At 39.4% G+C, this 24,429-nt stretch overlaps 1 protein-coding gene across 1 annotated transcript; it reads right to left on the minus strand.

Annotated features, from left to right (window-relative positions):
• Positions 1-1,115: 1,115 nt before the first annotated feature.
• On the minus strand, positions 1,116-21,933 carry YES1 (YES proto-oncogene 1, Src family tyrosine kinase). The gene is made up of 11 exons (XM_052660287.1): positions 21,669-21,933; positions 18,010-18,109; positions 15,010-15,108; positions 11,860-11,963; positions 11,624-11,773; positions 10,185-10,340; positions 9,838-10,017; positions 5,123-5,199; positions 3,488-3,641; positions 2,119-2,250; positions 1,116-1,324 (listed from the first exon to the last, which is right to left on the minus strand). The coding sequence occupies exons 1-11, from the start codon at positions 21,931-21,933 to the stop codon at positions 1,116-1,118; spliced, it is 1,626 nt and encodes a 541-aa protein (XP_052516247.1).
• Positions 21,934-24,429: the final 2,496 nt, after the last annotated feature.

Below are 24,429 nucleotides of genomic sequence, written 5' to 3' on the forward strand. Positions count from 1 at the left end.
CCAGCAAAGCCATTTTGTCACTCCATAACATCAACGTTAAACACAACATCCCATCTCTCTATCTGTAAAACTTTCACAGTTTCTTTTCTCATATTTCTTTTAAATACATTTTCCTCTCTGTTAGTCTATAGTCAGTATGAGCAAAAGTGCATTCAAGTCCCTGATCTAGTGATATTTTCCATTTGTGGCACCCACCGTTAAGTACATATTAGCAATCTCACAGTACCAGTCTACTTTTCAAAAATGACTGTTAAAAAACGCTGAGTTTATTTTTTTCATGCTATCTAAAGATTAAAAGATTTCCCCTTGGATTGTACGATTTCAATTATATATTGCCTTTAAAAAAAAATCAATGCAACCTTACAAAAGATTAGCTCACTTTCTAATTACCTTCATTATTTTAAACTGAGCTATTAAGAAATGATTAAAATGAAAAATGTCTTCTACTTTCCAGTTTCATGAGTATATTGAGAATTAACACAGTGCATTACACTTTCAAATTCCACTGCTGTCATCTAACAGTTAATCAAGTTTTAGATGCCGTTTCCTTTCTGCTTCTAAAAACCTGGCCCACTTCCATACAAACAGAGGCATATATAAAGGTTGCATATTAACTGTTCAACTTAGAAAAAACTTCTAAGAATAAATGCAAGATATTTTTAAAAACTGGAATGGAATTGTTTGGTCCCGTGAAAATTCCATAATTCTAGATTTTATTATGGTATAACTGATTTTAATCTCCCAAGTTTTGCCTATACTGATTGATAAATTTCTCTTAATTGTGAGTTTGGGGAATAAAAGGGAGTGATTCATAAGCAGTAGCCTTGCTGCTCTTCATTGTCATGCCATCATTCACATGGTCATCCAAATCTTAACTATACTTTCTTTGGACCCTGAAATCAGCTGGAAAAATTCATCATTGGTACTTTAGAGTTTAACACTTGGAAAAAAAAAAAAGTGGTTTTGTGCAACCATGTCTGAAATTCCAGTTTACCATCAAAAACATGCAGGGTGAAGAAGATTTTCTTCTTTTGATTCCTGTACGTAAGTGAGGAAGTCTACACAAGTTCTTTACAATTTTGGCAGATCGGTGCGTATAAAATAGGCTTCTTGGATTATAAATTTTCTCCTGGCTGGTACTGTGGCTCTGTAGCAGTGAAATAGTCTTCCAGGAAGGACTGGATATACTCAAATGTTGGTCTCTCATCAGGGTCCTTCTTCCAACACAGATTCATCAATTCATGGAGGGACTCTGGACAGCCCTGCGGGCATGGCATCCTGTACCCTCGCTCCACCTGCTCCAGCACCTCGCGGTTCACCATACCTGACACACGAGCGTCAAACAGCGAGAAACAGTGAGAAACGGTGCCCCTACACACGACGAGCCAAACAGAACCAACCCCCCAACCACTAATTCGAGATATATTCAAGTGAGTTTCATTACTGAAACGATCCTGACAGAAAAATGAATGTTAAATGTCAAAGGACATCAACAAAAGCTTAGAAAAATGCTAATCTGTTTCAACATATCTAACTTTCTTCATTCCACCAAAAATCTGGTTTTTATTACTCATGCTTTTCAAAGCCAACCCCAAACTTGGGCTAATGAGGAACAGAGGCAAGACAGTGTCTGAAAGGAATTCAGAAGAATGAGTTCTAGTTCTGGTTTTGCCAAATATACTGATTATGTTACTTTATATCAAGTCACTTCCTTGAAACAATTTCCTTATCTAATGTCACCTGTTTGACTTTGCTCAAATTTATTACACAGGTCCTTTCTTGTATTCCTACGTAATCCCCAACTATTTCATCAGCAGCTCACCCTGTGTTATCACAGGCTAAGCATACCCTCAGTTACTTGTGGAAGGAAGGGAAGGAGATGACTGAGATATATTTATGCTCATCATCTGAGAGAACAGTAGAGCAAAAAGACCCTTTTAGAAAAGGGAGAAAGCTATGCACACAGAGCCCCATCTCAAGGACTGCGGCTCTCACAGACTGCTCACCAAATGCCAAAAAGAGAGAGGGAGGGAGGGAGGGAAGAAAGAAGACAGACAGATAAAGAGGAAAAAAAGGCCTCTCCCCCATAAACTCCAGTTACATGAAATGCAAGCTCACCTGGATATGGCACTCTGCCCTTTGTTACCAATTCTGTCTGTAGAATTCCAAATGACCACACATCAGACTTGATTGTAAATCGACCATACAATGCAGCCTCAGGAGCTGTCCACTTGATTGGAAATTTTGCACCTAAAACAGTATTGACAAGCTTGCTTCAGTAACTGGTTTCTTTCTGTGCACTTATGGCAAAAGCAGGGCTCATTTTCTGTCAGTATCCCTACTGCACCTGTCATCAGTGTCAAATTCTTCAAAAGTACAAGATCTTCTTTAATACTATTTAAAATTCCCGTTAGTAGAAAACACATTTCTTCCCGATAAGATACTCAATGACATAAGAAAGAGCATGGCTGGTGGGGACAGACAACCAACCATTCAAGAAGGAACAGAGGTAAAAACGCTAGTAAGAAGCAACCAAAAACATGGATTATAGGATCTATAACTTTTTAAGTCAGTCCAGCTGCCTGCGTGCTGCAGTCCATGGGGTCACAAAGAGTCAGACACGACTGAGCAACTGAACTGAACTGAGCTCCTAGTAGTTACAACTGCTGGCTGCCAAGAGTATATTCTGTTGGTTCTAATGTCTACTGGTTTTCGACCATAATCTCCTTTCTATATTATGATCTCTCTCTAGAAAATTTTACTGTACTATCATTTTGAAAAGCCTGTCTTAGCACTTTTTATGCATATTATGCTAATTGTTAGCAGAGACACAAAAACACAGCCTTTGTGATGTTTATATACTTATAGTGAAAACAAGATTATAGGTGTCTTAAATACTTAAAGTTACTTATGTAGATATATAATGTTGTAAAATATAGTTCTTTAGATGTTCTGACAAACAGAAGATCAATTTTCATTAGCACAATCATAAAAGGTTTCATTTAAACAGTGGTAGCGAAGTTTAGCCTTCAAGAGTGGTTAGAATTTTCATAAATGAAGACTGAAGAAGAACAGGAAGATATTCTAGCTGGAGGGGACAGCACACAGGTATGGAGATGGAAAACAAAGCACTGAGCTTCTAGTGCTTAATGTAGTAAAACCTGGATGGTTCTGAGGTTTGTTAGAAACGTTATTTTAAAATGTTTCTTATTTGTTGGCATGGCAAGGGAAGTGTGAAGAGGAGAATATTCATAATGCAAACACCACCCACAGTCAGGTTCTTCTCTGGGGGAAAGAGCCATCAGAAAGCCATAGTATTATGCACTATGTATAATTTTATGATCAAAAATCAATGTTTCTATGACTCTTTTGAGCAGGCCTAGAGCTGTTTGCTTAATTCTATACAACCCTGTGTGTTCAAAAGAACGGTAAGAAAACCCATTCATTGAAAATGAGGTTACCAGCATTTATTAAACAGTCATTTTACCTTGTCTTGCCGTATATTCATTGTCTTCAATTAACCTTGCTAAGCCAAAATCTGCTATTTTGCACACAAGGTTTTCTCCTACAAGAATATTAGCAGCCCGAAGATCTCGATGAATATAGTTCATTCTTTCAATATAGGCCATACCATCAGCAATCTTGGGAAGAAAAACAAACATATATGGTATGAAGGAAAGGATGGAGAGGGCAATTCTGGTTAATGTTAAACCAGATCACTGAAGACACGCCTCTGGAAAAGAGATGATGGTAATGCGGCAGTCTAGTAGATGATAGGAAAAACAGAAAACCTTTTAATGGAGCAGGGAGAGAAGGATGAGGAGAAGTGAGGGGTCGAGAGAAGGAGAGGGGAGAAGTGGGGGAAGGGGAGAAAAGAGATGGCATGTGGCCCACAAAGCCTGAAGCATTCAGCTGGCCCTTCACAGATGAACAGTCTGCCCATAAAGGGGCTCAGAGCCTGGAGCTCAGGCGTATGGACGAGGCTTGACATATGCTAAGGTCGCACAGGCACGGTTTTCTTGGTATAAAGTTTCTCTGAATTGCCAGATGCTGTGGACATCTGGACACTCATTGTGAGAGGAGCCTTAGATTCAGTGTGTCAACCAAAGCAATAATAGGCCCCTTGAATACCTACCACACATCTGAATAATACTCTTAATAGTTCTCAATTATATTTAAAAACAAAAACTCAGAAGAGTAAAACTACCGCATCTTAAACTGTACACCCGCCATCTAAATTCTTGTTTGGGGCTATATTAAAAAAGAAATTCAGCATATACTTTATTTTTCTTTATTTAAAGACCAATATGATTAATTACTTAAGGTATACTGGGCCTTCCCTGGTGGCTCAGAAGGTAATGAATCTGCCTGCAATGTAGAAGACCTGAGTTTGATCCCTGGGTTGGAAAGATCCCTTGGAGAAGGGAATGGCTACCCACTTTAGTGTCTTGCCTGGAAAATTCCACGGACAGAGGAGCCTGGAGGGCTACATTCTATGGGGTCCCAAAGAGTTGGACATGACTGAGAGACTAACCCTTTCACTCAGGTAATATTACCTTTCCACCTTCTATCCTGGTAGGATCAGTGTGACTCTGTGTTGCTTAGTATCTGCTGATCTACCACACCCCACTCCCAGCTTTGTTCAGGTCTTCTGCAGCATATACTTCAGATTTCTAATATTTTCTTTGGAACAGCAATCATTCACTGTCTTAACATGTATCTGCTGAAGTATATATACATACAGATTTTGTATTTGTGGATGCATATGTTTCTGAAAGGCCACATGATACAGGGCAGCATAGTACTGGGATCACTGACTCTAATACTTATAAGTTGTACAAATCTTAAGACACCTGGCTCCTCAGATACTACAGTATCTGTAATATACAGAGATTAGACTGGATTATCCGTAATGTTCCTCCCAGCTCTAAAACTCCATGATCTCACCATATAAACAATAGTATTCTGAGGAGCCTGATGGGCTGTGGTCCACAGGGTCACAAAGAGTTGGATAAGACTGAAGAGACTTAGCATATGCGCGCACACACACACACAAAGATTAGTTTACATTTTTAATGTGCACTCGCAGTTCAAATGGACACACGGATGAACACACAAGTACCTGAGCAGCCATGTCAACCAGCTGTGGGAGCTTCAGATACTTTCCATCTCCCTCCTTCAGGAAATCTAATAAGCTCCCTGTAACAGACAGCAGGACATTCATGAACAATAAACACATTTAACAAGAGTAAAATGAACTAATTAGGATTTAAAGATGTAATACTGTCTGTTCTTTAAAAAAAAAAATCTTGACTGTGAAGGAAAGCAAGAGCCAGAAAGAAGTTGGCGAAAAGTGGATGCTGGGACCACAGGAGGGTTTTCTGTTTAAATGAAAGGATGAAGAACATAGTTTAAGAACTGTCCTTAAATAGAGGAAGTGACACTTCTTTTTAGCCTGCAGGACAGACTGATGTTACATAAATACTCTGCATGACAATGTGGAAATACTGAAAGAAGCAAAAGCTACAGTTCTTTGTTTCTGGGCTCAGAATCTAGATAAAGTGCCACAATCAATCCACTAAGCAGAACATCATTCGGTGTAATGATAATTGCTAAAACAGTACAAAAGCTGCCCAGAAAGCAGAGCCCAGAAACAGCAAGAATAGGGGATTGGAATGTGTCATTTAGACAACTGTTTTTCTTTGCTCTTTAACCAATTACAACAAATCCTCCCTCCCTTAAGTGTTCCTTGTATCCATCCATTGGAGCATTCTAGATGTACCAGTGGGCCTTTAACTTTTTTTTGGTCATGTGTTATTTTGAGAATCTGATGAAAACTACTGACTCTTTGTCTAGAAAAATACACTTGAGTATGAAAAAACTGATGGAAAATTTCAGAGAAGTTTTCTGGACCCTCTGAAGCTCATTCATGGCAGAGAGCAGGTACTTGATAAGTTAACTGTAAGACCAATTCAGAGCAGTCCTTCAGTCTGCCCCATACACGTCTCTAGCCTTATTTCCAACCAGCTACCTTCTGCACTTTCCACTAACCATGATTTCGCTCCCCATTTCTTTACAGCTCTGCAGAAATACAAGTAACCCTTCTGTTACCCATCCACATCCCTCATCATCTTAAAGGATGGTACAAGACTTGTCTTTTCTACTGATTTTTCTCATTTTTATTCCAACCTAGGTAATCTCTTCCTTCATTTCTATGAATGTGTCAAACACCTAGAAATTCATTATGCTTTCACTTGAACTTATTTGTTCATAGCAAGCTGTTATTTAGTTTTATAATGAAAATTAACTCATTAGGTTAGGTCTTCTTTCCAAATTCAATGTAAGTTAATCAGATGGCTTTATTTCTTTGATGCCTTATAATACTAGCAGGCTGTCTACATATTAGAAGCATTCAATACATTTCAGTTATTAATAATTTCTAGAGTATCCTGCTTCCCTGGTGGCTCAGATGGTAAAGCATCTGCCTGCAATGCAGGAGACCCGGGTTCAATCCCTGGATTTGGAAGATCCCCTGGAGAAGGAAATGGCAACCACTCCAGTACTCTTGTCTGGGAAATCCCATGGTTGGAGGAGCCTGGTAGGCTACAGTCCATGGGGTCGCAAGGAGTCAGATACGACTAAGCGACTTCAGTTCCAGTTTCCGAGTATCCTGATGATCAAGAGAACACAAGAAGTAATGAGTTCAGTTGGGTTACAGAGGGCCCAATTCTAAGTGCGTGAAGGACAAAATGGGGAACCACCAAGTTTAAAAATGGAGGGGGCATTTTGTGATCCTGCATTCTAAATATCCCATCTAGACATAATCCTAATCTGGCAATCTGACAACACAGACCTCTACCACATTCCCCAACTGAATACTTCTTGAAATCAATACACAAGCTAAATGGCCCATTAGCTTTATCTCCACAACACTCTCATACTCTCGATATCCTGATTTAAACTTCCTCCTGGTCCCTTTCCTCACTTTTAGTTCACCCTAATATACTCTGATGTAGGATACCTGGCAGTTTTTCTGGGCAGAGATTCCTTGTTAAAAATGCCATGTGCTCTGATTCATGCTGAGGTTTAACAGAAAAAACAAAATTCTGTAAAGCAATTATCCTTCAATTAAAAAATAAACAAAACACTTAAAAATGCAAAAAAAAAAAAAAAAGTCATGTGCTTTGGGAGCTTTAGGTAATGTTTTAGCCACCAATTAGTTCTGTTGCTCAGTCATGTCTGACTCTTTGCAACACCATGGACTGCAGCATGCCAGGCTTCCCTGTCCATCACCAACTCCCAGCGTTTATTCAAACTTATGTCCATCGAGTCGGTGATGCCTTCCAACCATCTCATTCTCTGTCGCCCCCTTCTCCTTTTGCCTTTTCAATCTTTCCCAGCATCAGGGTCTTTTGAAATGAGCCAGTTCTTCACATCAGGGGGCCAAAGTATTGGAATTTCAGCTTTAGCATCAGTCATTCCAATGAATATTCAGGACTGATTTCCTTTAGGATGGACTGATTGGATCTCCTTGCTGTCCAAGGGACTCTCAATAGTCTTCTCCAACACCACAGTTCAAAAGCATCAGTTCTTCAGCGTTCAGCTTTCTTTATAGTCCAACTCTCACATCTGTACATGACTACTGGAAAAACCAAAGCTTTGACTAGATGGACCTTTGTTGGCAAAGTAATGTCTCTGCTTTTTAATATGCTATCTAGGTTGGTCATAATTTTTTTTCCAAGGAGCAAGCGTCTTTTAATTTCACGGCTGCAGTCACCATCTGCAGTGATTTTGGAGCCCACGAAAATAAAGTCTTCTCACTGTTTCCATTGTTTCCCCATCTATTTGCCATGAAGTGATGGGACCGGATGCCATGATCTTAGTTTTCTGAATGCTGAGCTTTAAGCCAACTTTTTCATTCTCCTCTTTCACTTTCATCAACAGGCTCTTTAGTTCTTCTTCACTTTCTGCCATAGGGTGATTTCATTTGCATATCTGAGGTTATTGATATTTCTTCCAGCAATCTTGATTCCAGCTTGTGCTTCATCCAACCTGGCATTTCACATGATGTACTCTGCATATAAGTTAAATAAGCAGGGTGACAATATACAGCCTTGACATACTCCTTTCCCTATTTGGAACCAGTCTGTTGTTCCATGTCCAGTTCTAACTGCTGCTTCTTGACCTGCATACAGATTTCTCAGAAGGCAGGTCAGGTGGTCTGGTATCCCCATTTCTTGAAGAATTTCCCATTTTGTTACGATCCACATGGTCAAAGGCTTTGGCATAGTCAATAAAGCAGACGTAGATGTTTTTCTGGAACTCTCATTTTTTTTGATGATCCAACAGATGTTAGCAATTTGATCTCTGGTTTCTGTGCCTTTTCTAAAACTAGCTTGAACATCTGGAAGTTCACAGTTCACATACTGCTGAAGCCTCGCTTGGAGAATTTTGAGTATTACTTTGCTAGCATGTGAGATGAGTACAATTGTATGGTAGTCTGAACATTCTCTGGCATTGCCTTTCTTTGGGACTGGAATGAAAACTGACCTTTTCCAGTCCTGAGGCCATTGTTGAATTTTCCAAATTTGCTGGCATATTGAGTGCAGCACTTTTACAGCATCATCTTTTAGGATTTGAAATAGCTCAACTGGAATTCCATCACCTCCACTAGCTTTGTTCGTAGTGATGCTTCCTAAAGTCCACTTGACTTTGCATTCCAGGATGTCTGGCTCTAGGTGATTACACCACTGTGGTTATCTGGGTCATGAAGATCTTTTTCGTATAGTTGTTCTGTGTATTCTTGCCACCTCTTCTTAATATCTTCTGCTTCTGTTATGTCCGTACCATTTCTGTCCTTTATTGTGCCCATCTTTGCATGAAATATTCCCTTGGTATCTCTAATTTTCTCGAAGAGATCTCTAAAGTCTTTCCCATTCTATTATTTTCCTCTATTTCTTTGCAGTGATCACTGAGGAAGGCTTTCTTCTCTCTCCTGCTGCTCTTTGGAACTCTCCTAAGAATGTCAGTTCTTAACCTCTAGCGTCTGTTTCTTTTGTGGGAAATATTTCCCCGTCAATGTGCCGCTTGTAGTTGGTGCTGTCACCACTAGGTGGAGGTGCCTCACTGACCAAGATGGACATCTGGAGCGCAATGACGCCATCAGAGGCTTTCACTATGGATTAGTGACTCATTAATACTGAAAAGAGGAGATAAAATTCAAGAGGGTAAAAAGCACGCCTGTCAGCAAGCATACTTGGTGACTTACTGGTCCCTCTTCCAATGCATCATCAGCAAAGGAGAAAGAGGGAAGAGTGACAACCTTTCTTTCTCCTCTCCCTGCCCTAATCCTGTTACTGAAGATCCCACACCATGGGGTCTTGAGTTTGGAGAAAGACACCCTTCAGTTGGCAGTAGTGTAAAAAAGAAGTTTCTAGGAGTACTCAGAGCATACTAAAACTCGATAAAACTAATTTCCTTAACTTTACCTGATTTTTTCATTTAGCACTGAAGACACAAATATTGTTCTGATTGCATTGTTTTAAATCAACTAGTGCAAATACTTTTTTTCCTATTCTACTGCCTCTGGTCAAACGGAATCAAGGACTTTGCTTTCAAAATAAATTCAGTGCCTTATTTTCCTTTTCAACTCTGTACTATCCTTCAGAATAACTGGGACTAATTACTAAGTATTCTGTTAACATATCAGATTTTCTCTTTTCATATGTCTACATAAAAATCTCCAATTAGAAAACACAATAAAAATCTGTATGCATAAAGAGAGAAATGACAAAATTTATTAACACGCATATCCCAGAGATACTGATGTACACATACCTTTTGACATAAATTCAGTAACAATGTAAATCGGCTCTTCAGAAACAACAGCATATAGTGGAACAAGTTTATCATGTCTTAGTTTTTTCATTATTTGAGCCTCTTGAAGAAAAGCTTCTGGCATCATTGTACCTGGCTTCAGTGTTTTGATTGCTACTTTTGTGGTTCCATTCCACGTTCCTAGAGAAACAACCCACATTTCACTATTTTAACCTATATATATTTTAAGAGATTTACAACAAACTTCAATGAGCAGCAGTAAGCTTACATATTTCAACATATCATAAATGATGGCCTTTTAATCTATGGCCAGACAATGAAAGAAAACAAAAGTTCAGGCTCCTTACCCATCCATACTTCACCAAAACATCCTTGTCCTAGTTTAACCTCTAGTCGCAAAGATTCTCGTGGGATTTCCCAAGCATCTTTTGCTAGACCTTGAGTCTGGGGTTTCACAGTTGGACACACAGTTGTTAACTTATGGCATAAACCATCAGCATGTTCTAGATAAATGAATAAACTATACTGTAAATGAATCATTTACAAAAACTGAGGTGTATATATACTTGTACCAGTGTTTTAAAAGTTTATATCATAGGAAATAAAAACATGATGTTCTATCAGTTTTATTACAAAAGCACAAACACAAAAATGAAACTGCATAAAAGAAAACATACAAGGGAAACATTTTATTAAATACATTTTAAAGTTATTATTATTGAATACTTATGTCCCAGCTATCGTGCCAATTCAGCACTTCACAAATTCATATAAATAAAGGAATCTTAGAAAACTTAAGGAACTTTCTCAAGGCCACCCAATAAACATGTGATGGAGATGGGTTTTAAACCCTAGACCAGACTGCCTCCAAAGTTCTGTTTTTGATCACTGTACTTTATTTCTTCCCCAAAGAGAATGCTACCATTAACAGCTATTTCTAGAATCCACAAGTGTTAAGAAGCACAATAAAATCAAGTAAAAACTTCTTTAAAGGACTGATTTTCAAATAAAGGGAGACATAAAAACAGGAAACTCCAAATTGACAATGGTTTGACTTGTGAATCCTGTTTACACACATTCCGTTCCACTCTCAACAAGTAACCGCACACATCCACATTCTAACAAGTGCAATTACAACTGATGCTACTGCTGGTAATGTGCTGAGTCAATGTCAAAACCGATGATTGACTTGATAGACTCAATCTGCAGCTAGCTGTCACTGAAGAAGAAACTGTCATGGAAACTTCCCCTCCCCTAGTATTAATCATTTAAAGACTTGTAGATGCATTTATGTATCAATTTGGAGATTAAGCATTTTGAGACAGAAGACTCTAATACTGACTACTGTTCAAAGATCAGTGAAGGAATGATAAATATCTATACTTGCTACAGCTTAATTTTCTATGAAAACAAAATGCACCTTCAGATCACATTTCATTAGAATCACACTTCACCAAGTCTTACGTAGTCCCGCCTATGCTGAGGAAGGCAACCCAACAGGACACATGATAACAGCTTTTTACTAACGTGTTTAGTTTTGCCTACTTAGTAAACATCCCAAAATAAAATTCTGCTTTTTCGTTTATTGTCACATCTATTTGGCATGTTACACAGGAGCCCAACTCGGGTGGTAAGTATTTCTGCTCTTCATTTTAAAACTAAAATACACTGGGCACATTCTGCGTGAGAAGTAGCACACTAAACCGTAAGAGGCATGAAGACATGGATCTGTCCTCATAAAATTAAACACAAGGAAGCAACTTTCACCTGTGAAGTATGCACATACCTGTGTAGTGTTTTACCAGTTTCTGCAGAGTATCAAACTGTGCTCTGGTTGTGATGTAGTATCCACCGTTGTCAAGTTTCCTAATTTTGTAGTGCTTCACATTGTCACCCCTCACCTCATCCCAGTCCCGAATAGAGAGGGAATAAGCACCTAGAGGGGAAATGGACACTCTTACTGTATCTTCCTTAAAATACTGCCTGAGGAAAATTTGATACTTGTATTAACAATATTCATACCTTTAGTAGTTTCACTCTCTCTTACTAAGAAAATACCTCGCTGATTCCCAGGATTCAGAAGTAATCTTTCAGCATCTTTTCTCCCCATTTTGCCAAAATACCATCTGGGGGAAAGAAAGAGTAGTGTTCTGCGTTAGAAGAGTGTAAGCATCAGAAAAATGAAACACAGATATTAGTAAGAATGGAATGGCGTAGGGAGGGCGACAAAGAATAAAACCCAGCTTTAAAATATAGCAGAACAAAATGGAACACCTTTCTTTAATAAGAATATTACAAGTATTACTGTCAGAATATATTGTCATAGCTTTTCCATGTACTAACTACTCAACAGGTTTCTTGAACTCCATGTGGTAGTCAGAAGAACAGTAAATACAGAAGGAAAGGCAAGAGTGACAGGCTGCCTTTCAGACAATGACAGATGGAAATATTAACACTACAATAGGGAGTGAAAGGGCTTCCCTGGTGTCTCAGATGGTAGAGACTCTGACTGCCAATGCAGGAGACCCAGATATGATCCCTGGAGATTTGATACGATCCCCCAGATTCGATTCCTGGGTTGGGAAAACCCCGTGAAGGGAATGGCAACCCACTCCAGTATTCTTTCCTACAGAATCCCATGAACAGAAAAGACTGGCGGGCTAGGTGTTGCAAAAAGTCAGACACGATTGAGCAATTAACACACATACAGAAAGAGTAAAAGTGGTTCTCTGGCAGCAGCGATCATTTGTATTCAGTTTTGTTGTTCAATCGCTCAGTCGTGTCCAACTCTTTGCAACCCCATGGACTGCAGCACGCCAGGCTTCCCTGTCCTTCACTACCTCCCAGAGCTTGCTCAAATTCATGTCCATTCAGTCTGTGATGCCATCCAGCCACCTCATCCTCTGTCGTCTCCTTCTCCTCCTGAATTCAATCTTTCCCAGTATCAGGGCATTTTCTAATGAGTCGGCTCTTCACATCAGGTGGCCAAAGTATTGGAGCTTCAGCATTAGTCCTTCCAATGAATATCCAGGATTGATATACTCTAGGATTGACTGGTTTGATCTTGCTGTCCAAGGGACTCTCAAGAGTCTTTTCCAACACCACAGTTCAAAAGCATCAATCCTTCGGCACTCAGCCTTCTTTATGCTCCTACTCTCACATCCGTACATGACCACTGAAAAAACTGTAGCTTTGACTAAATGAACCTTTGTTGGCAAAGTAATGTCTCTGCTTTTTAATATGCTGTCTAGGTTGGTCATAGCTTTTCTTAAAAGGAGAAAGTGTCTTTTAATTTCATGGCTGTAGTCACCATCTGCAGTGATTTCGCTCCCAAGAAAATAAAGTCTGTCAAGGTTTCCATTGTTTCCCCATCTATTTGCCATGAAGTGATGGGAGTGGACGCCATGATCTTAGTTTTTTGAATGTTGAGTTTTAAGCCAACCTTTTCACTCTCTTCTTTCACTTTCATCAAGAGGCTCTTTAGTTCTTCTTCACTTTCTGCCATAAGGGTGGTGTCATCTGCATATCTGAGGTTATTGATATTTCTCCTGGCAATCTTGATTCCAGCTTGTACTCAGTAAGATGCAAGTGAATCATACCCAAATTATTAGAGATCCTAGTGTGGGTTTGATTTTGTGAATAAAAATGCAATTTTTGCTGTGGAGGAGCCATAGAATAGTGGGGAAGACAAAAGGAAAAAATCGAAAGTAACAAGTGCCAAAGCATAACAGAGAGTTATGGACACACTACACATCACAAATATAAGCAGACACTGACTGAGCACCTACTATGTGCAGGGGGCTGTGTTAACTGCTGTGATACCAAGTATTACTTATGGATCCCAGGCAAACCTGCTTTGACATAAAGGTACAGGCATGTCTCATCTTAACTGCGTTTTGCAGACGCTGTCTTTTTAAAAACTGAAAGTCTGTAGCAACCCTGCTTTGAGCAACTCTATCAAAGTCATTTTTCCAAAAGCATCTGCTAACTTTGTGTCACTGTGTCACACATTTTGCTGACTTGCAATATTCCAAACATTTTTTTTCACTTAAGACAGTGAATTTAATTGACAAATGTTGTGGGTGATCTGACCGCTCTATTAACTATCTCCTCTCTGCATGCCCCCGACTCTCTGAGACACACAATACTGAAATCAGGCTTACAATGGTCTCGAAGTGTTCCTTTCTCTGAGTGAAAGAACAGTTGATCAATGCAGCAAATTTCATTGTTCTTTTAAGAAACTGCCACAGCCACCCCAACCTTCAGCAACTATCACCCAGACCCGTCAGCAGCCATCAACATGGAGGCAGGACCCTCCATAAGCAAAGCTACTATGGTTTGCTGAAAGCTTAGATGATGGTGAGCATATTTCAGCAATAAAGTATTTTTAAAGAAGGTATGTACTGTTTTCTTTAGACACAAGCTATTGCACACTTAATAGACCACAGAACAGTGTAACTATAACTTTTATATGCAGTGGGAAACCAACTCACTTTACTGTAATATTTACTTTATTGTAGTTGTCTAGAACCAAATCCACAATATTTCCAAATATGCTTGTAATGTCACTGAAGGTGAACTTCAACGTTTTAAAAGTTGTAAGAATGGTACGTAGAACTCCCATTTACCCTCCACCCAGGTTTCCTGTTAACACTGCTTTGTCATATTCTCTCTTTCCCTGTGTACGTGTGTGTGTGTGGCTGTGTGTGTTTTCTTCTGAACTGAATGACAGTCGCAAACATGCTGAACCACTGCCCCTGAACACCCCAGCGTGCACCTCCTAAGAGACAAAGACTCTCCCACACCGCTGTGGAGGAAGCACCTGAGTCCAGGAGTGAACACAGTAACACCAGCTGAGGATAAGTTTCTGAAGTAAAAGAGTCTGTGGAATATTAAAAGGGGCTAATGCGATGTTTTTAAAGTGAAAAAAAAAAAGAATAGGGACTAGGCATAATGCAGTATTATAAATGCAACTTCATTTATGTTCCTGCTGTAAGCAAACACTATGACATTAATTATTAATTCTCAAGCATCATCTCCTATTAATACGATACATTAGCTGTATTAAGACTGGCATGTAATTGTGTGTGTGTAAAATTGTGGCTAAGCAAAATGTGCATTAAGACATTTTAAAAATCAACATAATTAATAAAATATGAAGTGGAGCCGTACTCTTCAGCCTGAATGGAATCCGCCGGGGCTACGTAATTGCTTGGGATGTAGCCATTCTTTCCTGTAGCGATTGATCTCGCCTCCCACCAGTCTCCTTCCCTGCAACACACAGAACAACAGTCACCACAAGGCAGACCGCAGCCCAGGACACAGTCTGCCGCAGTGCCATCTTGTATCTGTAATGGACAAGAGAGGTTACTTCCAGTTTTAATTTATGCATTCGTTTGATCAAGAATTAAACTCAAAGAAAATAGTATTTAAAAAAAGGTTACATGAATTAAGGAAATAAGGCTAGCAAAACCACAAATGCGTATTTCTGCTCTGAATCAAAAAACAAAACAAAAACCCTGAAAAACAAAACCCCTTGCCCTAAAAAACCAAAACCCACTTTAATTTTACTTACAAGATCTCTTTTTTACATAACTCTTTCAACCTAACACAATAAACTATACTGAATAAAACAATTTGGGAAGTATATCTTTCACATTACTCAGTTTCGAGTAAATGTTTTCTCCTTTAAAAGCTTTACTGAGATATAATTTGTATACCATAAGATTCCCCTAAGATTTTTTGAGTTTTGCAACCATCACCACTATCAATTTCAGAACATTTTCATTGCCCACCAAAAGAAACTGTGTACGCATTAAGAGCCACACCCCATCCGGACCCTTCCCCATCATTTCTAACCACTAATGAGCTTTCTGTATCTATGGACATGCCCATTGTGGGGGCATTTCATGTAAATGGAACCATACAATATGTGGTCTTTTAGACTGGCTTCGTTTACTAAGCATAATTTTTTCAGCATTTATGAGGGTTTTTTTTTAATTGCTGAATGATCTTCTTTTTAATAGTGCAAAACAGTAGTGTTCCTTTTTAGTCATATTGGAGGGGGGGGAGTTCAGATGCCCTAGAACTCTTGTAGCCAAAATATTTAGCAATGAGCGATAATAAAAAATTTAATTCCTGGAACAGTACACATTTATAAGAATGTTATCCATGAATATCCAAATAAGACTAAAATTAATTCAGAACATGAGATGTACATGTAATTTTTAACATGTAAGCCCTGAACTTTCCCTGAATTAATGCAAAGGAGTGTATATTATCAATATTATCAATGAGGAAGATACATGGATTCTGTTGCTAAAGATTAAATGCATGTTTGGCTTCACCAGAGGAAAAGTACTGAAAACACTGTCTACACTGAAATTTTATAAATGCCTGAGGTGAATTTGCTCTCCAAAAAATGAAATGGAAAATCCTTTGGATTTTCAAATGTTTACAAACTCAAGCACTTGCCTTGTAGCTTCCTGGTATATATTAAGTACATTCAGACACACAAACTGAAAACTCTGACCCTGATAACCGTTCAATGATTCATTCAGACTTTCACTGACTATCTTTTTAAGTGACAGACCTTAGAATAGGGTGTACCAGGAACCGGGGAAAAGTCCTTAACTTCAGGTAACTCTGTGGAGGGCAGCATCTGTCAACCTCAGCATTACTGATGCTTTGGCTGGCTAACTCTCTGTTGTGTGGGACTGTCCTGTGCACTGTCAGATGTTGAGTAACAGCCCCAGCCTCTATCTACCAGACGACAGTTGCAGCACCCTGGCTGTAACAACCAAAAATGCCTCCAGACATTACCAATTGGCCCCTGGGTGATTCAGCCTCTGGCTGAGAACCACTGGTGTAAAAGAATGACAGTGAAGTGAAGTCACTCAGTCGTGTCCGACTCTTTGCAGCTCCATTGACTGTAGCCTATCAGGCTCCTCCGTCCATGGGATTTTCCAGGCAAGAGTGCTGGAGTGGGTTGCCATTTCCTTCTCCAAGGGATCTTACCGACCCAGGGATTAAACCCAGGTCTCCCGCATTGTAGGCAGAAGCTTTTACTGTCTGAGCCACCAGGGAAGAGCCAAAAGAATGACAGGCAAGTGATAAACTACAATTCAAACTGTGGTGGCAGCTGTAACTGAGCTTAGCACAGGCTACTATGTGAACATTTAAGAGAGACACCCAATCCAGCAGGAGGTGGGGACTGGGCCAAGCAGGGAAGGTAGAAAGAAAATCAAGGAAGGTTTCCTTGAGAAAGGACACAGGAAAATACACTTTGAACGATAGATAGGGTTGGCTAGATAAAGGAAGAAAAATGGAGAGACAAGAAGTCACATTTCAGAAAGAAGAAATCACATGTGTAAAGGCACAGAGAAGGGGAGAACCCTGGTATATCCAGAGCCACAAGTAACTGAGTCTGGGAGGGCAGTGGAGTGGGGAAGGGGAAGAAGCTTGATGAACGATGCCTGCTCTTATTGCTGTTTCATCTTCACAGCAGTGAGCAGTTACTGAAGGACTTTAAAGAAGAAAGACAGGATTGTATTTCATGTTCTCGAACAATAACTGGTAGCAAGTGGGAATAAGGATGGAAGGAAACATGCCTGGATGCAAAGAGACCATAAATATCTATTTTGAGAAGTTACAAAGTGGCTGCTGTGCCTGCTAATGAAATTATGGGATCTGTTTTTCATAACAAGCATTGAACTTTCTAAGGTGGATCACTAAATGACAGAAAGTCTGAGAGTCACATAGGCAAGAGACAGTTTGGGACTGCAGGGGCTCCTCAGCCTTTTTCTTGTTTTTTTGAGAAAGAGATAACATCTTTAAACCACTTGGTACTTAGAGAAAAGGGATCATAGAAATCTCTTTATAAAGGTTTTTTTTTCAAGTAATGTACCTACTTTCATATATTCCCTCAGTTCTCATTCTTAAAACTGTTTATTGCAGAACCACAGCAACACAGTTTGTAGAAGTTGTAACTTTTGGCCTGAACAGTAGTCTTCTGCCATGTGTCTAAAAGAACCAACGTATCATCCAACCCAGTGGGCAGAGACCCATGCCCCACCATTCTTGTCTCTGAATCATCAACTAAGTCAGTGGTTTCAGTGTAAAGTAGGCTGCCACTGGTATTTCTCCCTTGTAAAAAAAACTTGTAACACTTACGTGTTGTTAATTATTTGAAATCGTTCACCTTTCTTAAATGAAAGGTCTTCTGTAGTTCTAGCTTCATAATCATATAAGGCCACAAATATAGTAACACCACCTATTGGGGGAAAGAAAGACCAAGGTAAATTATACAGACAAATAAACAACACAGAAATTTGTTAGTAAAAACACTGCCAATGACGATAAAGAAAGCTTAAGCATAGTTCTCTGCCTAGTCTCCAGAATCAATTTTTAAAAGTTGGAGATTTGGGCCACTGAAGTTTTCAAGTTAATAAGATGATGTCTTAAGGTCTTCCATGAGACTACTATACTGTACGAATTCTAAAATTCTATAGAGCCAGAGAAACCTTTTCAATCTTGATTCATACTTGCAACATCTCTAGCTTGAGAAGTGATGTGGTGATTGATGATTTAGTCACTAAGTCGACTCTTGCAACCCCATAGACTGTAGCTGCCCACCAGGCTCCTCTGTCCAGGGGTTTCCCAGGGAAGAATACTGGAGTGGGTTGCCATTTCCTTCTCAAGGGGATCTTCCCTACCCAGGGACTGAACTCGAGGTTCCTGCATTGCAGGCAGAAATTTACTGCTGAGCCACCAGGGAAGCCCAAATTCAAATCAATTTTTGGGGGCAGAAAAAGCATTAACAAGTATTATAAACTACTGGCATGGATCATCTCAAATTCTTAAAAACAACAGGTGAACATTTCCATCCTTAATACTTACTGTGTAGCACATCATTTACTGTATAGCACAAGGAACTCTACTAACTATGTGGGAATAGAAAGTAAAAAGAGCATATATAACTGATTCACCTTGCTGTACAGCAGAAACTAACACAACCTTGTAAATCAACTATACTCCAATAAAAATTAATTTAAAAAGACTAATGATTAACAGTAATAACTAGGTTTTTAATTAATATTATTTATTATATTTAATGCAGAGATAAAAAACAGTATGTTTTTCTTAGAAAGTAAATGGTATGCCTGGTAAGGATTATAAATTAAAAAAATAATCATGTCATATAAATCACTGTATGTGGATGCTTAAGAGATTAGCAATTTAAATAATAAAATTATTATCTGCAAGGGGAAGAACAGAATCTCATTTATCTGGCTTTGCTCCTGAGGCCCAGCCATGTATTAACTACCTATCTGACATCTCAATGTCTATCAAGCATTTACAACTTATGAGGTACAAAATGAAGGTGTTGATTTTTCTCCTCTAACCTGTATTGCTGAAGTCTTCACTATTTCAGCAAACACTACCAGCCAATCAGGTACTAAAGCCAATCCCATTAACAGTATTGCCAGTTCTACCCCTTAAGTACCTCATCCACTTCCTTGTCTATTTCAGTGCTTCCATCCTAATCCAAGGATGTTATTTCTGTTATTTCTCACTGGGAGTGTAGTAGCCCAACTCACTCTCTGCTTCCCTATATCCTTTCTCCACACAGCTAGCCAGAGGGAGTGTGGGGAATTCAGAGTTACAGGGAATTCAATCGTGCAAATCCTGTACTGATCTCTTCAATAGCTTCCTTCTGACTTTGAATAGAACCCAAACTTCATACTATGGTCTCTGTGTGTGTGTGTCACTCAGTCATGTCCAACTCCTTGGGCTCCCATGGACTGTAGGCCATCTGGCTTCTCTGTCCATGGAATCTCCAGGCAAGAATACTGGAGTGGGGAGCCATTCTCTTCTCCAGGGGATCTTCCTGACCCAGGGATCAAACCCGAGTTTCCTGCCTTGCAGGCAGATCTATGAGGTCCTGAGAAATCCTGACTCTCCAATCCCTCATCATGTCATTCCACCCTCTGCCTGTACTAGTCCTCATGACTGCCAAGGCCACCTCCTGAACTGCATTTGCTGCTCTCTCTCCCCAGAAAGCTTGTTTCCTAGTTCTGCACACATTTAGGTCATTTTCATCAGCTAGACCTCAGCTCAAACAATTTCATCTCAAGATGGTTTTTCCTTGATCTTTTGAAGAGCCTTCACCAATCTTTCTGGTTAGCTCCTTCACAGTATTTATGAACTGTTACATCATCCTGTTTAGTTGTATTTATAATTATTATCCAACCCTCCTTATAATGTAAACTCCATTAGAGCAGAAACCTTGCTTCTCTTGCTTACAACTCTCTATACTGGACTCAACACACAGATACTCATTAGTAAATGAATATCCATGAATGGACTATTTCACATAAACACACTGCTTTAGGTAACATTTAATCATTTTGGATTACTATCGCTCCAGAACATGTAATACTGAAAATAAACTTATTCTGGTGATGGAGAAATAACCATCATAACCATCTATTACTATGTTATTATACTGTTAAGTATTTAGAGTCAAGGGGCCGAAGTTGGGACTCTAACTGGCTCTCTGATGTCCACAACTCCTCAAGTGAACAGTCTATAGATGAGTGTCTGATATTCTCTGGTCACTATTTTTGTCTTGGAGGTGAGCAGAGGTAAGGGACACATTTACAGACCAAGCTTGTAGAAGAGATTCTTCTTTCCTCCCCAAAAGTTGCTCAGTTTGATGCTGGCAGCTGTTTCCCCAAGTCTAAGGATAAAGAGCATACTCCAAGGGCCGCAAGAGGGAGAGACCAAAGAAACTCGAGTCCTGATGACATGAAAAAACTACTGGTTCAAGGAATCCTAGAACCTCCCCTACCTTTACCAGTCAGTTGCACTTTTATTTGTTACTCAAGGGAAAAGCAACCTGGTAGGGGACCCTTCACAGAAGGACTACTTCTCTTTTTAAAGTTTCTGACTACCTTTTTTCAGAGCATTTCTGGCTCCATGAAAGGCTGTCAGCCATCACTTCTGACTGTTCTCTGAAGACACTGCAGTGTAATAAACAAAGTTTTAGAATAGGGCATTAAATATGTGTCCTCCTGCTTATCATCTGTGACTGGGAAAAAAAAAAAATCACTTAAGCTGTGAGCCTCAGGATTTTTCTTTTTTCAATCAGCAGTACCTAACAGAACTGTACTATGATCACGAAATTGCCTTTACCTAACACATTAAATAACTACTATAATACTTTAATAATGGCCAGCACTTTATAATCCTCAGAAGTTGGTAGCATTCTAGAGGGAGGGGGATACATTTTTAATCTTTATATTCCCAATGCCTGCCACACAGTCAGCACCCAGTAATTATTTGAAAAATGAATTAGTGAAGTGATTAATGGTAACAGTGTGTGTGCCAGTCACTCAGTCATATCCGAATCTGCGATCTCATGGACTGTCGCCTGCCAGGCTCCTCTGTCCATGGAATTCTCCAGGCAAGAATACTGGAGTGGGTTGCCATGACCTTCTCCAAGGGATCTTCCTGACCAAGGGATCGAACCTGGGTCTCCCACATTGTAGGTAGATTCATTACCATCTGAGCCACCAGGGAAGCCCAATTAATGGTATAAACCAGTACATAATCACCATCAGATTACTGCCAAATTTCTGAGAATAATATCCATGTAGAGTTTACTTTGTATGTTGGAGATTTTTAATTTTCACATGAACTTATTTTAAACACCCCACCCCTACCCCCCCACCCCCTCGTAACTTACTTCTCTTACAGAACACCAACTTGATGTCTCTATTGCCCAAGGTCACATTCTCAAACAAACAGACTGTCCATCTAAAGCTCACCTGTTAAACCAGCAGGATATGAACCTGGTGCCACTGAAAATGAGGAAGATGCTCCCCCAAATGGTGTCACCGCCGAGGGCCCTCCGAATGGTGTCAGGGAGAGGCTGCTGAAGCTGGCAGACGTGCTCTTTGCGGAGGATGTTGGTGCCACCACAGCGTGCTCTGCTCCGTGGTGGCCGACTCCTGTACCGACGGGCTCTGGTGTGCTTTCTGGTCTATATTTAATGGATGGACTTTTGTTCTCTTTACTTTTAATGCAGCCCATTATCAAGCCTACCAACGTGATAAGGCAAAGTGTGAGAAGCAGGTATCATAAAGGATGCTTCAGAAGAGGTATACTTTAGCAGCTGCCTTTAAACCAGGCATTTCTCTCCTGCAAAAAAGAAACAACAACAAGTAAACCAAAAAACCCTAGGCAGCTAAAAATAAAGTCTCTCCTCATTTATTTTTATTACAGTTCTGCTAACATTATCATTCTAATCATGTCATTCTCCAGCTCAATCACCTTTAATGGCTCAATGACAACATGCCACAGGGTACTGGGAAAACCGTGGGCTCTGAAGTCAGAAGCCAAAGTCTGAATCCTGGCTTCCTACTTTCTAGTGGAGTGATTTTAGGTATGTTGTTTAACTTCGCTGCAGCCTCAGTTCCTTGAAAAAAGAAAACAATATCACCTACTTCATAAGGTTTTCCATGAGAAGTAAGTTTATTTATCACAACTTCTAGACTCTCTCTGGTACACAGCAGGCACTAGCAAATTCTGGCATTTTTCCTTCTACCTATACCAGCTCTGTGTAACAGAAACAGAATCTGAGCCATAATTTTATTTATTTTTTCATATCTATAATTTTAGATTTTCCAGTAAACACATTTAAAAAATAAAAACAGGTCAAATTAATTCTAGTAATATATATTTCAACATGTCATCAGTATGAACAATGTTAATGAGATTTTTATACTCTTCTTTTGTACTAAATTGTAGAAATCTGATGCGTATTTTAAACTCACAGTACACCTCAATTTGGACCAAGCATATCTCAAGTGCTCAACAGCTGTATGTGGCTAGTGGCTACTCCACTGGACAAGGCAGTGCTGTATCTTTTCCCTAGTGATGGACACTCCCTCAGTGCTTGCCAAATCTGATTCCAGTCTATCTTTCCCACTTTACCTCCTATCATTTCCTCACTTATCTTATGCATAAAACAGAAACAGTCTCAGATCTCAGAGCTGGAATGTCTTTAGATCACTATCTTAAAACCGGTATATTCAGAAGACGTGACAATAAAGCGCAGTATAGGAACGTGACTGGGACTGGAAGCTTAAGTATCTGCTGAAAACGCCATGAGACAATGACAAGCTAAATATATGAAAGGCAGTTGCGTCTGAAAGCGTCAGAAGGAATGTAAGGTAGGTTGGTTCATAATGCGGTAGTTGGAAAAGAAAAGCCTTTATAGCATAATGTGAAAGTTTCTAGAAACCCTGAAGGAAAAGACGAAGAGATATATGATTAACTTGGGGGTGGGGGGCAGGTATGGGCATAGAAACTTTTAAGCGAAACTAAAGACATGAGAAGTAGGGAAAATGTCTCTGTACTTGCTCATGCTCTTACTTCTCAACACATGAATGTACCAAATAAGAATTAGTTGAGGTTCTTAATGTAGACAAGGGCTTCCCTTGTGGCTCAACTGGAAAAGAATCCGCCTGCAATGCGGGAGACCTGGGTTTGATCCCTGGGTTGGGAAAATCTCCTGGAGAAGGGAACGGCTACCCACTCCAATATTCTGGCCTGGAGAATTCCATGGACTATATATATAGTCAGTCCAGGGGTTGCAAAGAATCGGACACGACTGAGCAACTTTCACACATTCACACAATACAGACAACTCTTACACATGAGAAAATACACATAGCCCCTTAGAAAAATCTGAATGCCTATCAAGAGGCAATTCACAAATGAAACATGAAAGGCCAATTAGCATATGAAGACATGTCCAATCACCCCAATCTTCAAATAAATGCAAATCTCTAAAGGTATCCTTTTTGCTTATCAGACTGGCAAATTTTGACTCAATACTCAAGGCTGAGGCATGAATTTTAATCATCAATATATACCCACAAAATACATTAAGTTACAAAAAATATTTTAACATCTGTACAGAGGATTTTCACTATTACCAATATCTGAAGTCTAAATATTAAGAAAATATTTTAATAATGACATAGACTTTGAAAAAACAGCAGTTGTATGATGGAGAAAAAATTATGAAAGCCACAATGGGTGCTAACTTACTTTAAATTGGATAACAAACCAATTGAAATATATCACTTCATAACCAAAGTTACTGTACCCCTGACCCACCCTCATTTCCATTTCCAGCTTTCTTAGTTTCTCATTTTCACCTTCTTCACTCAGGATTCCTGTTACGGTCTTTTCTCCCCATAAGACATCACTCCTAACTTAACTCTTCCTCTGTAAGTTCTATCTCCCCCTCCGCCCCCACCCTTCCAGTTTTCCATTACTTCGCTTAACCTGTCCTCCAGTTTCTTTTTCTTAATCCAGAATCTTTGGTCCAACTAGTCACAAATATACAGGAGCCATCACTGCTGGCTCCTGTAGAAAAATAATTATAAATGTGGAATGTGACTTCTATTTTTAAGTAATCTTCAGGTGTAAAATGTATTTAAAAGATTTTAATGGATTCTCTTAGAAACATAACATGATTTAAAATACTTATAAGTGAAAGCCTCTTTCAGGTTCCAA

This window comes from Budorcas taxicolor, chromosome 22 (assembly GCF_023091745.1).
Source record: "Budorcas taxicolor isolate Tak-1 chromosome 22, Takin1.1, whole genome shotgun sequence".
Lineage (NCBI taxonomy): Eukaryota > Metazoa > Chordata > Mammalia > Artiodactyla > Bovidae > Budorcas > Budorcas taxicolor.